Below are 14,367 nucleotides of genomic sequence, written 5' to 3'. Positions count from 1 at the left end.
TTCCAGCCCTCCAAACAGATTTTTTCTCTCAACTCCCCCCTGCTCCAAGGCCGCCGCCTTCTCGCAGGCCGTGGCGTCCTTGCAGGCAAACGGAGTGATTGTCCCAGTTCCCGCTCAGGAACGGTTCAGAGGTTTTTACTCAAATCTCTTCCTAGTTCCAAAAAAGGACGGTACCTTCCGGCCCATCCTGGATCTCAAGCTTCTCAACAAGCATGTCCGGGTGCGGCATTTTCGCATGGAGTCTCTGCGATCAGTCATTGCCTCTATGACCCAAGAGGAATTCCTGGCGTCCATCGACATCAGAGATGCCTATCTACATGTGCCAATCGCAGTGTCACATCAGCTTTGGTTACGTTTTGCGATAGGAGAGGATCATTTCCAATTCGTGGCTCTCCCCTTCGGGTTAGCCACGGCCCCTCGGGTATTCACCAAGGTCATGGCGGCAGTGATTGCGGTCCTGCACCTCCAGGGGTAGAGGTTAGCAGTACTTCCTTATCTGGACGACCTTCTGGTCAAGGGTACATCCAGCGCAGACTGTCAGCGGAGTGTTTCACTCACTCTCGCCACCCTAGCCAAATTCGGGTGGCTTGTCAATCTTCCCAAATCCACTCTGACTCCGACCCAGAGTCTCACGTACCTAGGGATGCAGTTCGAGACTTTGCCGGCACTTGTGAAGTTGCCCTTAATCAAACAGCAGTCTCTCCGGCTAGCGGTGCACTCTCTCCTGAGGCCCCGCCGTTATTACCTCAGGCGCCTGATGTAGGTGCTGGGTCAAATGGTGGCCTCCATGGAGGCGGTTCCCTTTGCCCAGTTCCATCTGCGTCCTCTGCAGCTGGACATTCTCCGCTGTTGGGACAAGCGGCCTTCCTCCTTAGAGGTTAGTGGCTCTGTTGCCACGGACCAGGAGCTCTCTTCAGTGGTGGCTTCGACCCCTCTCCCTGTCCCAAGGGCGCTCCTTCCTGACTCCGTCCTAGGTGATTCTCACCACGGATGCCAGCCTATCCGGCTGGGGAGCGGTACATCTCCACCACAGAGCACAGGGCACTTGGACTCCGTCCGAGTCAGCCCTTTCAATCAATGTGCTGGAAACCAGAGCTGTGCTTCTAGCTCTCCTAGCCTTTCACCACCTGTTGGCGGGCAGGCACATTCGAGTCCAGTCAGACAACGCGACAGCGGTTGCCTACATCAATCACCAAGGCGGGACACGCAGCCGCCTGGCAATGTTGGAGGTCCAACGCATTCTTCAATGGGCGGAGGACTCCAAGTCCACCATATCCGCAGTCCACATCCCTGGCGTAGAAAACTGGGAGGCAGATTATCTCAGCCGTCAATCCGTGGACGGTGGCAAGTGGTCCCTGCACCCGGCAGTGTTTCAGTCAATCTGCCGCAAGTGGGGCACTCCGGACGTGGACCTAATGGCATCCCGTCACAACAACAAGGTTCCGGTTTACGTGGCTCGCTCCAACGATCCTCAGGCCTTAGCCGCGGACGCTCTGGTTCAAGACTGGTCCCAGTTTCGTCTGTCCTACGTGTTTCCCCCTCTAGCTCTCTTGCCCAGAGTCCTGCGCAAGATCAGAATGGAGGGCCGTCGAGTCATCCTCATTGCACCGGACTGGCCCAGGCGAGCTTGGTATCCGGACCTGCTCCAACTGTCCGTGGAGATGCCGTGGCATCTTCCGGACCGTCCTGACCTGCTCTCGCAAGGTCCGTTTTTCCGCCCTAATTCTGCGGCACTCAAATTGACGGCGTGGCTCTTGAGTCCTGGATTTTGACGGCTTCTGGTATTCCTCCTGAAGTCATCTCCACTATGACTCGGGTCCGTAAGTCTTCCTCCGTCAAGATCTATCACAGGATTTGGAAAATTTTCCTGTCCTGGTGTCGCTCTTCCGGCCATTCTCCTTGGCCATTCTCGTTGCCAACCCTTCTGTCTTTTTTTACAGTCCGGTCTGCAGCTAGGACTGTCCCTCAACTCTCTCAAGGGACAAGTCTCAGTTCTATCAGTGCTGTTCCAGCGGTGTCTCGCCCGGCTGGCTCAGGTCCGCACCTTCATGCAAGGTGCGTCTCACATCATTCCGCCTTATCGGCGGCCCTTGGATCCCTGGGACCTTAACTTGGTCCTCACGGTATTGCAGAAACCCCCTTTCGAGCCCCTTAGGGAGGTTTCTTTGTATCGTCTTTCTCAAAAGGTGGCCTTTCTAGTTGCCATAACTTCTCTCAGGAGAGTCTCTGATTTGGCTGCGCTCTCCTCGGAGTCACCTTTTTTGGTTTTTCACCAAGACAAGGTAGTTCTCCGTCCGACCCCGGACTTTCTTCCTAAGGTGGTCTCTCCCTTCCACCTTAACCAGGATATTTCCTTGCCTTCCTTCTGTCCGGCCCCTGTTCATCGCTTTGAGAAAGCGCTGCATACTCTAGATCTGGTGCGTGCTCTCCGGATTTATGTGTCTCGCACCGCTGCGCTTAGGCGGTGCACCTCTTTTTGTGCTACCCACAGGGCGGCGCAAGGGTCTCTCTGCTTCTAAGCCGACCTTGGCCCGTTGGATTAGATCGACCATTTCGGACGCCTACCAGAGTACTCAGGTGCCTCCCCCGCCGGGGATCAAAGCACACTCGACCAGAGCTGTCGGTGCCTCTTGGGCTTTTAGGCACCAGGCTACGGCTCAGCAAGTCTGTCACGCTGCCACTTGGACTAGCCTGCATACCTTCTCGAAGCACTACCAAGTGCATGCTCATGCTTCGGCAGATGCGAGCTTGGGCAGACGCATCCTTCAGGCGGCTGTCGCCCACTTGTGAAGTTAGGCTCCACCTACTTCTTAGTTTTTTCTGTTTATTCCCACCCAGGGACAGCTTTGGAACATCCCATGGTCTGGGTCTCCCAAAGGAACGATAAAGAAAAAGAGAATTTTGTTACTTACCGTAAATTCTTTTTCTTATAGTTCCGTATTGGGAGACCCAGCACCCTCCCTGTTGCCTTTTGGCAATTTTCTTGTTCCGTGTGTTATCACCGGCTGTTGTCGTGGACAGAGTCTCTGGTTGTTCCGGTTCTTACTCGGTTCTACTTGTGGGTGGCTATTCTCCTTCAGCTTTTGCACTAAACTGCCTAGGACTGGCTACCAGGGGGTGTATAAGCTCAGAGGGAGGAGCTACACTTTTAAGTGTAGTACTTTGTGTGTCCTCCGGAGGCAGAAGCTAAACACCCATGGTCTGGGTCTCCCAATACGGAACTATAAGAAAAAGAATTTACGGTAAGTAACAAAATTCTCTTTTTTCTGATACTGGAATACCCCTTTAAGGTCACACATTTGGTATCAGGGACATGGATTGTATCGATTGCAGTGACATACTGAGGGCAATGTTTCTATTCAGTGAGCCCATCAGCAGGATACATGTATACACGCTGTTTTCTCAGCTCCGGCTAATGTTTATGCCCACAATAAGGGGGGTGATTAGTATCTGAGGACTGTACACAGCAAATTGCCGGCTACTTAATTTATCGTCTTCTCTGTTTCTAGCTCATTAGCTGAAGAAATGTAACACATATTGATTTTCTTATTTTCTCAGCTTTTGATTTAAGGAGATTTTTGTCGACGGAAAGCGAACAACTCATTTGGAAAAGTGAAGGTCTGCCCTCCGATGAGCTGTCCGTGGAGAACGCACTGGTCATTTTACAGGTAATAATGGCATTTGTGGATTGGAGTGAATGGATTGTGTTTTTATGAGTGTTTTTTTCTAATAATTTTCTGCTTAATTAAGGTCAATTTTGCTTTCTTAAAGGGAACCTGTCAAGTGTAATATGCACATACGAGCAGTTCTGGGTGCATATAGCTAATCCCTGCCTAACCGTCCCTGTATACACTAGCATAGATAACGAGATCTCTAGAAAAAGTATTTTTAAAGATCTTTTATCATATGCTAATGAGCACGGGGACTAGTCCCAAGGGCGCTACTTCCCTGGCTAGTCAGCCCCATTAGCATGTTAGTACACCCCTGTGAATGTGCTATCATGCTAATGAATACACAGCGTCACAGGATGATCTCATTCACCTCTCTGCTGCCATTGCCACCTGATGCTAGATTTTGGCTCAGTGCGCATGACCCCAGACTTTTAGTTTTGCACACTACTTTAGTCTTAAGCCAGTACACCTGGCTTTATAATGCACATGACCGAAAATCTGGGGTCATTGCGCACTGAGCCGAAATCCAGTGTCAGACGCGATGGCAGCGGAGAGGTGAGTGAGATCATCCTCTGACGCTGCGCATTCATTAGTATAATAGCACACCCACAGGGGCGTACTAACATGCTAATGGGGCCGACTAGCCAAGGGAAGTAACGCCCTGGGGACTAGTCCCCGCGCTCATTAGCACACGATAAAAGATTTTTAGAAATACTTTTTCAAAAGATCTCTTTGTCTATACTAGTGTATACAGGGACAGTTACGCAGGGTTTAGCAATATGTACCCAGAACAGCTTTTGGTCCTGGGTGTATATTGGACCTGACAGGTTCCCTTTAAAGAGAACCTATTGGCTGTCTTGACATGCTTGTTTTAGTAAATACTTGCATCCGCTGCCCCACAAAAAATGTTCTGTATTTTTTTATGCATTTCTGTTCCTTCTAAAAATTAATGAATAAATTATCATGCATCTGAGCAGTCGATTTCACTATAAAAAGGGCTCATGTGGACGCCCGGGCATCATGGTCCGAGGACGAACTACAATTTACAGACTGGCCACTTGTCTCCCGACCTGAGCACCACTGCTTCATAGAGATATATGAATCTGTCACGCTTCGATCGAGAGATCTGCGGCCAGCCTGTGCGTTTTCGATTCATACTCGGACCTTGTTGCTCGGACGAATGCATGAGCCCCATCAAGTTAACGGAACTTTATTCCTTTTCATGTTAAAACCAGTATTTTTCTTCTATACTTGCGATATAAAGGAGCCATTTATACCAACAGAACATCTTCAGATCATCCTCATTTCGGGTAAAAGAAGCACGCTTGTCATAGCAGGAGAGGTCAACCAACATCATCCAAACAGGTGTCCCAATACCAACAGAGCAGATACCAAACTTGTTGCCAAATTCTGAGAAACAGGTTATGTCTCCAGTAAACCAAACGCTCGACAAATGAAAACTGCTACATTTGTAGAAACTGCGGCTGCTGTTCTGTCCTCACACAGCAATATTCTGCAATGTAGCACTCGTCGTCTGTCTCCAGAATGTGGGGTTAGCCATGCCTTAAAGTTAACCTGTCACCAGATTTGGCAACTATAAGCTGCGGCCACCACCATTGAGCCCTTATATACAGCATTCCAGCCCAGGCCTCGCTGCATAACCTAAAAAACACTTTTATAATACTCAGGATGGTGATCTGACCTGATGGGTATTGCTGTTCTCCGGTCCAGCGCCTCTTGCAGCGATCACTGTGCTCCTTCTTCTGATGCCCGTGGGTATGACGCATCCTACGTCATGCACACAAGCCGGCATTGAGGTCCTGCATGGGCTCACTTTGTTCTGTCCTGCTCAGGGCAAATTAAAGTATTGTAGTGCGCATGCGTGGTCGGTATTTAACCTTTCCTCGCGCCTGCACATTTTAGTATTTTGATCTGCCCTGAGCAAAGTGCACTTGCGCAGGACCGCAGTGCTGGCCTGGGTTTGATATAAAGGAGGAAGGAGATTGCATCAGAAAGGAGGCACCGGGTCGGAGAGCAGCAACACCCATCTGATTGGACCACCCCCTAGGTGAGTAATATAAAAATGTTTTTACATTATACAGCGTGGCCTGGGCTCTTATATACAGTATTCTGGAATGTTTGTATAAGAGCTCCATGGTGGTGGCCGCAGCTTATATGGGACAAATCTGGTAACAGGTTCCCTTTAATTTAGCAATGACATAAATGACCCCATTACAAAACTCGAATACCTCAACACCCGACTGAGGACGACCGGAGCTGTTAGAATTGGCACAATAGGTGACATTGTAACTTCAGATAAACTGTGGTTTCCCCATCTCGTGTGCGTTTCAATGATGGGCAGAAGTTTGGTGACTGCTCTGTGTAATGCGAGGCCTGTTTGGGTTTGTGTTAGTTAAAATTTTCTACGATAACACGTTTCCTTCGTTCAACAGAAATAAGATCAACTTAAGAGGTTCTGCTTGAAATAATGTTACCCCTTACAAGAGTAAATGAAAATAAGTTCCAAAATAAGATATTAAGGCTATGTGCGCACTTACCGGATTTTGCCGCGGATTTTTCGCGGATTTGCTGCATGTGTCGCTGCAGAAAATGTTCATAACATCTCTGCAGTGAATCACCAGCAAATCCTATGGAGAAAAAAAATCCTGTGCGCACTGGGCGGAATTTGACAGCTGCATGTTTTGCTGCGGGAATCCCGCAGCAAAAACAAGTGCATGTCACTTCTTTTCCGCACATCGCTGCGGGATTTCACTCCATTGACTCCAATGTTAATCATGAAATCCCGCAGGGAATAACGCAGGCAGCAAATTCTGTGCGGTTCACTGCGTTTTCCTGCGTTATTCCCTGCGGTATTTCGCGGTTTACCTGCGGTAATGTACATCGCCTGTCTGCGGTTTTGCAGGGAAGTGATGTCATTACAGGAAGAGGAAGCCGTGCAGAGTAAACACACACACAGATCACACACACACACACATCACAGACACAGAACACATAGACACAGACACATAGAACACACATAGAAAAAAAACGGAAATATAGAAAACAAAGAGCGTGGGCTCCGCTGCATATTTACCGTCCAGCCGAGGTAAGCACACAGCGGCGGCCCGGTATCCTCAGGCTGGGGAGGGAGAGGGGCAGGGTTAATGTCCCCCGCCTCACTCCCCCTCCGGCAGCCGAGAATATCAGCCGCAGCTGCCCCGGGACTGTCGCATGCATTATGCGGCAGCACCGGGAGTGTCCTCGGCTCTTCCTGCCGCCGTGTAGCAGTGGCGGTCAGGGTAATAAGGGGTTAATGGTGGGGGACCACCGCCATTAACCCCAGGCTTGATCATGGCAGCGTCTATGTGACAGCTGACATGATCAACCCGTAAGTAAAGTGAAAAAAACACACACAGAAAAATCCTTTATTTTAAATAAAACCAACAAGCCTCGTTCACCATTTTATTAACCCCTCCCGCACCAAAGCTCCGGCGTAATCCACACAGCTCCGGCATAATCCACAGGTCCTGCGCTGCTGACATCCAGCCGCGATGTGTCACAGACACAGCGCTTAATGAATACAGCAGAGGTAATTACCGGTCATTTCTTTGTCGCTCCATTGGGAGACCCAGACAATTGGGTGTATAGCTTCTGCCTCCGGAGGCCACACAAAGTATTACACTTTAAAAAGTGTAACCCCTCCCCTCTGCTATACACCCTCCCGTGCATCACGGGCTCATCAGTTTTATGCTTTGTGTTGAAGGAGGCACACATGCACACAATGCTCCACATTTTAGTCAGCAGCAGCTGCTGATTATATCGGATGGAAGAAAAGAGGGCCCCTAACAGGGCCCCCGGCATGCTCCCTTCTCACCCCACTGAGTCGGCGGTGCTGTTAAGGTTGAGGTACCCATTGCGGGTACACAGGCAGGAGCCACATGCCATTTTCCTTCCCCATCCCTTAGGGGCTCTGGGGAAGTGGGATCCTAACCGGTCATCCAGCCACTGGGACCGGGCTCCCTCCGCAGCCCCTGGGGGAATCTGCCGGACAGGAGACGGAGTATCGTCAGGGACATGGCCCTGCATCTACAGGTACTCTGTGTCCCCGTTGGGATGGTGCATGAAGCACCTTGGCCTCAGACGCAGCTGCGACTGCGGTGTGGATTTTTTGTCTGGGACTACCGCGCCGACCGTGCCTGTTTGCCGGCCGCGGTTTTTACTTTAGTCCCCGGCTTTTGCGGCCTAGTGTGTTAAACTCCCGCCCCTGAGCCTGCCAGTCAGGGAGAAAGGCGGGACGGTCGGTATGATGCCGACAGTGAGGGCTGGAGCACACTTCGCTGTCCTCCGCCCCCCTCACTGATCACTATGGGCCACCAGATTCCCGCACTTTTGCGGTTCCGCCCACGGCTCTCTCCTCCCCTCGGAACGCCGGCAGCCATTGTTATAATTCTGCCGGTGGAGGATCTCAGAATCTGCTCCACTGCTCTGGGAGAGGGGGATCCTAACCGGTCGCCATGCACTGGGACCGGGCTCCATCCGCAGCCCCTGGGGGATTCTGACGGACAGGAGACTGGACATCATCAGGGACAGAGCCCTGCATCATAAGGTACTCTGTGTCCCCTGAGGGACGGTGCATGCAGCATCTGTGTTACAAACGCCGCAGCGGTTGCTGAGTGGTTTGTGAGACTGGGACTACCGCGCCGACCGCGCCATGTTTGCCGGCCGCGTTTTTAAATTTAGTCCCCGGCTCTTACGGCCTAGTACCATATACTCCCGTTCTCGGGCCTGCCAGTCAGGGGTAACGACGGGACGGCCGACTGGACGTCGGCAGGGAGGGCTGGAGCATACGTTGGTATCCTCCTTCCCCCTCACTGAGCACTGTGGGGCACCAGTTTTTCAGGTGCTGACCCCCCTTGGTGCCGCAGTGTATATATATATATATGTTTATTTATATGGTATATGATCTCACTGTTCGGCAGCATTATTTGCTTTTGGCTGTATACCCTCACTGTTTACTCTGCGGACGACATGCTGTTGTCTGCTCTTAAAGAGTAAGGGTGCCAAGGCACTGGCTTATTTTACAACCTGTACCTCTTGTGCGGCTATATTACAGGCAGGTTCCACATACCCTCATTGTGTACAATGCTTGGCCCCGGGGGCACTCACTCAGCCGGAGCCTCCGGCACTGGTGGGACCCTCGGCCAGGTGGTACCGCCGGTTTCCACTGCACAGATGACAGGGACAGAGTATGCATGTTGGAATCAGCAAATCTCTGAGTAGCTTTCACATTCCACGACTCAGTCTATGGACAGAGGGTCTGCTAAGATACTGGAAGCCTTGCAGTCCAGACCGATAACACAGGGCCAGGGAGCTGTGAGTTCATCGCTCCCGGGTCCCTCTGGGTCGGTACAACAAGGGGCTCCTGGGGTTACACCCAGATCCCACGGTGAGAACTCCGTCACAGACCGCGGCCTATGATAGGCTAAGCGGGCCCGCTGGGAACCTTCCCCGACTTCATCAGGAGTGCGTGTTTCGATCACTCTAACTCCAGAGGGGCCGTCCAGTAGCACAGAACTTGACGGACAAGCGCTTACTAAGCGCCTTATTGACACGCGTTACCCTTTTCCCCCTGACGTGGTTAAGGGTTGGGCTCAGTGTCACAGGGTGGATCCTCCAGTCTCTAGGCTGGCGGCTAGATCCGTAGTATTAGTGGCAGATGTCCATCTCTCACGAATGCCACTGACAGGCAAGTAAAGCTTATGATGAAATCCATCTATGAAGCCATAGTCGCATCTTTTGCTCCAGCCTTCGCAGCCGTGAGGGCACTCCAAGCTATCTCAGCTTCTCTGGCTGAGATTATTGCGGTTGCACATACCTCTGCCACGCAGGTTGTGTCCTTCACTTCTCAGGCGTAGGTTTTTTCGTTCTACGCCATGAACGCCGTTCCTGGACTCTGCGAGCCGTACAGCGGTAGCATCCACCAATTCGGTGGCAGTCTGCAGGGCCATGTGGCTACGTGAATGGAAGGCAGGCTCTGCTTCCAAGAAGTTCTTAACCGGTTTGCCATTTTCTGGCGACCGTTTGTTTGGCGAGCAATTGGATGAAGTTACTAGACAGCCCAAGGGAAAGGTCTCGTCCTTGCCCCAGTCCAAAGGTTTCGGTCATTTCGGTCCTCAGCAAAGTTCCGTTCCTCCACGTCCAACAGGTCAGAGGAGGGCTAGAGGAACTCTTCTGCATGGCGGTCTAAGTCACAAGGCGGCTTCTTCATGACTTCGGCCTCACCAAGACCGCGTCCTCGGTCGGTGGCAGGCTCTCCCGCTTTTGCGACGCCTGGTGGCCACATGTCCAAGACCGATGGGTGAGAGACATTATGTCTCACGGTTACAGGATAGCGCTCTGCTCTCGTCCTCCGACTCGTTTCTTCAAAACATCTCCGCCCCCCGAGCGAGCCGATGCACTTTTTCAGGCGGTGAACACTCTGAAGCCTCGATGTCACAAGGAGACTTCCTAGCATCAATTGACATCAAGGATGCTTATCTCCATGTGCCGATCGCTCCCGAGCTTCAACGCTTTCTGCGTTTCGCCATCAGGGACGAACACCTTCAGTTCGTGGCACTGCCATTCGGCCTGGCGACAGCCCCACGGGTCTTCACCAAGGTCATGGCAGCAGTGGTGGCGGTCCTACACTCTCAGGGCCACTCGGTGATCACTTACCTAGACGATCTTCTAGTCAAGACACCCTCCTGGGTGGCATGTCAACACAACCTGACCATTGCTCTGGAGACTCTCCAGGGGTTCGGGTGGATCATCAAAATTCCAAGGTCAAAACTGACACCGACCCAATCACTGACTTACCTCGGGATGGAGTTTCATACTCTCTCAGCGATAGTGAAGCTTCCGCTGCATAGTCAGCGTTCACTACAGACAGGGATGCAATCTCTCCTTCGGGCCCAGTCACACCTTGAGGCGCCTCATGCACTTTCTCAGGAAGATGGTGGCAGCAAGGGAGGCAGTTCCCTTGCGCAGTTTCGTCTGCGTCCGATTCTATCGGACACCGCAAATGGGACAGGAGGTCGACGTCCCTAGACAAGAACGTCTCTCTTTCCCTTGCAGCAAAACCTCTCTTCAGTGGTGTCTTCTTTCCACTTCCTGGGCGAAGGAAAAATCCTTCCGGCCCCCAGCCGGGGCTGTGGTCACGACGGACGCGAGTCTGTCAGGGTGGGGAGCGGTCTTCCTCCATCACTCGGCTCAGGGAACCTGGACTCCGACAGAGTCCTCCCTTCAGATCAATGTTCTGGAGATAAGGGCAGTGGATCTAGCCCTAAAGGTGTTCCAGCGGTGGCTGGAGGGCAGGCAGATCCGAATTCAGTCGGACAACGCCAAGGCGGTTGCGTACATCAACCACCAGGGCGGCACACGCAGTCGTCAAGCCTTCCGAGCAGTTCGGCAGATTCGTCTGTGGGCGGAAGCCACAGCCTCCAACATCTCCGCAGTTCACATCCCGGGCGTAGAAAACTGGGAAGCAGATTTTCTCAGTCGCCAGGGCATGGACGCAGGGGAATGGTCTCTTCACCCGCACGTGTTTCTAGAGATCTGTTGCCGCTGGGGAACGCCGGACGTCGATCTAATGGCGTCTCGGCACTACAACAAAGTCCCGGCATTCATGGCTCGGTCCAAGGATCACAGAGCTCTGGCGGCAGACGCGCTTGTTCACGACTGGTCGCAGTTTCGACTGCCTTATGTATTTCCTCCTCTGGCACTACTGCCCAGAGTGTTACGCAAGATCAGGTCAGACTGTCGCCGCGCCATCCTCGTTGCTCCAGACTGGCCGAGGTGATCGTGGTACCCGGATCTGTGGCACCTCACGGTGGGTCAACCGTGGACTCTCCCAGACCGACCAGACTTGCTGCCTTAAGGGCCATATTTCCTTCTGAATTCTACGGCTCTAAACCTGACTGTGTGGCCATTGAGTCCTGGCTCCTAGCGTCATCAGGGATATCTCCAGATGTCATTGCCACTATGAGACAGGCCAGGAAACCAACGTCCGCCAAGATCTATCACAGGACTTGGAGGATCTTCTTATCCTGGTGCTCTGATCAGGGTTTTACTCCCTGGCCGTTTGCCTTGCCCACTTTTCTTTCTTTCCTTCAATCCGGAATGGACAAGGGCTTGTCTCTCGGCTCTCTCAAGGGACAAGTATCGGCGCTTTCCGGTCCCACCTTACAAGCGTCCGTTAACACCCTCGGATCTTAACAGGGTGCTGACGACTCTTCAGAAGCCACTTTTCGAGCCGATGCGGGATCTCTCTATCTCGCCTTTCGCAAAGGGTGGCCTTCCTAGTGGCAGTCACATCACTCAGAAGAGTGTCTCAGCTAGCAGCGCTGTCATGCAAAGCCCCCTTCCTGGTGTTTCACCAGGATAGGGTGGTTCTACGTCCGGTCCCGGACTTTCTCCCTAAGGTATCCCCGTTTCATCTCAATCAGGATATCGTCTTACCCTCTTTGGGTCCGCATCCAGTTCACCAATTTGAAAAGGATTTGCATTTATTAGATCTGGTGAGAGCACTCCGGCTCTACATTTCTCGCACGGCGCCCCTGCGCCGGTCTGATGCGCTCTTGTCCTTATCGCGGGCCAGAGTAAGGGATTTCAGGTTTTCAAGTCAACCTTGGCTCGGTGGATCAAGGAACAGATTCTTGAAGCCTACCGTTCTTTTAGGCTTCCGATTCCTGCAGGGCTGAAGGCCCATTCTACCAGAGCCGTCGGTGTCCTGGGCATTGCGACACCAGGCTACGGCTCAGCAGGTGTGTCAGGCAGCTACCTGGTCGAGTCTGCACACTTTCACGAAACACTATCAGGTGCATGCCGATGATTCGGCAGATGCCAGCCTAGGTAGGCGACTCCTTCAGGCGGCAGTTGCCCACCTGTAAGAGGGGGCCGTTTTTCGGCTCTTTTTATCGAGGTATTCTTTTACCCACCCAGGGATTGCTTTTGGACATCCCAATTGTCTGGGTCTCCCAATGGAGCGACAAAGAAGAAGGGAATTTTGTTTACTTACCGTAAATTCCTTTTCTTCTAGCTCCTATTGGGAGACCCAGCACCCGCCCCTGTTCCCTTCGGGCTGTTGTTCTTTTGTGTACACATGTTGTTCATGTTGAATTGTTCTTTTGGTTCATGGTTTCAGTTCTCCGAACATCCTTCGGATTGAATTTACCTTAGACCAATTTATAAGTTTCCTCCTTCCTGCTTTGGCACCAAAACTGATGAGCCCGTGATGCACGGGAGGGTGTATAGCAGAGGGGAGGGGTTACACTTTTTAAAGTGTAATACTTTGTGTGGCCTCCGGAGGCAGAAGCTATACACCCAATTGTCTGGGTCTCCCAATAGGAGCTAGAAGAAAAGGAATTTACGGTAAGTAAACAAAATTCCCTTCTTCCCACGGCCGGTAATGTGAACTCACTGCCGACCGTGGGAAATGCAGCGATCTGTCATCTATCTATCTATCCCTCTGTCTGTCTATCTATCTATCCCTCTATCTATTCTTCTGTCTATCTATCTACTATCTCAGAATTAAATGACTTTTTTTTTTTTTTTTCTTTTCAATGTGCTTTATTGCATTGAATGCAATAAAGCACATCCCAACCCGCACGCGGCAAAACCGCGGCAATACCGCGAATAATACCGCGGTAAAACGGCAGCAAACCGCGGCAAACAGCATGCGGTTTTCGGGTGCGGTTTCCCGCTGTTTTTTACCGCGGGTGCGGTAATCTTTGAGAGCATGCGGAATTTTCTCAAGAAAATTCCATTTCCCAGTGCGCACATAGCCTAACAGTTCCATTAACATGAAGCCATTGTTTTTGGTGACATTTTCTGCCAGTTTCATACTTTGCACTCTTACAGCCCCATTAAAAAAAAAAAAAACTTTCATAGTAGTATCCAATCTGGTGGCGTTTAACACTGCCGCCACGTTGGAGACATGATCTATCAAAGTTACCCCTTCCCCCCCCTCATATTGTGGGTAAAATTGGATTAATGTCTGCAAAACCATTTCCATTGCTTGCACTGGTGAGCTGTGTTCCTTACTTTTTTATCTGTGTTGTAGGTTTCTTAGGTCAGCATGAAGCCAAAAAGTCAAGGACAGACGTCAATATATCTGTCCTTGGAAACTTTACTTTTTTTTTTTTTTTTATTTAAAGTGTGACCTTGTTTTCAGAATACTTTTGACATGGCAAAGTGATTTGCAAAAATTTTCGGTTGATCAGGGTCAAGAGGCTAAGGGCCGCTTTACACGCTGCGATATCGTTACTGATATCGCTAGCGTGCGTACCCACCCCCATCGTTTGTGTGACAGACAAATCGCTGCCCGTGGCGCACAAAATTTCACGGACCCGTCACACTACTTACCTGCCTAGTGACATCGCTGTGACCGGCGAACCGCCTCCTTTCTAAGGGGGCGGTTTGTTCGGTGTCACAGCGACGGCACTAAGCGGCTGCCCACTCAAAGCGGAGGGGCGGAGATGAGCGGGACGTAACATCCCGCCCACCTCCTTCCTTCCTCATTGCGGGCGGCCGCAGGTAAGGTGAGGTTCCTCGTTCCTGCAGTGTCACACATAGCGATGTGTGCTGCCACAGGAACGACGAACTACATCGTACACGGAGCAACGATAATTGGGAATTGGGGGGCATGTCACTGATGAGC

General features: G+C 51.5%; 1 protein-coding gene across 3 annotated transcripts in view; it reads left to right on the top strand.

Annotated features, from left to right (window-relative positions):
• DYNC2H1 (dynein cytoplasmic 2 heavy chain 1) overlaps nucleotides 1-14,367 on the top strand; it is an 852,364-nt gene that overhangs the window by 455,549 nt on the left and 382,448 nt on the right. For all 3 annotated transcript variants that reach the window (XM_075337457.1, XM_075337458.1, XM_075337455.1), the window contains exon 63: nucleotides 3,559-3,668. In XM_075337457.1, coding sequence (XP_075193572.1) covers nucleotides 3,559-3,668 — 110 coding nt within the window. The remainder of the gene's footprint in view (nucleotides 1-3,558; nucleotides 3,669-14,367) is intronic.

This window comes from Anomaloglossus baeobatrachus, chromosome 2 (genome assembly GCF_048569485.1).
Source record: "Anomaloglossus baeobatrachus isolate aAnoBae1 chromosome 2, aAnoBae1.hap1, whole genome shotgun sequence".
In the NCBI taxonomy this organism is placed as follows: domain Eukaryota; kingdom Metazoa; phylum Chordata; class Amphibia; order Anura; family Aromobatidae; genus Anomaloglossus; species Anomaloglossus baeobatrachus.
Note: the sequence above shows the minus strand (reverse complement) of the source record. Positions and strands in the feature narration are given on the sequence as shown.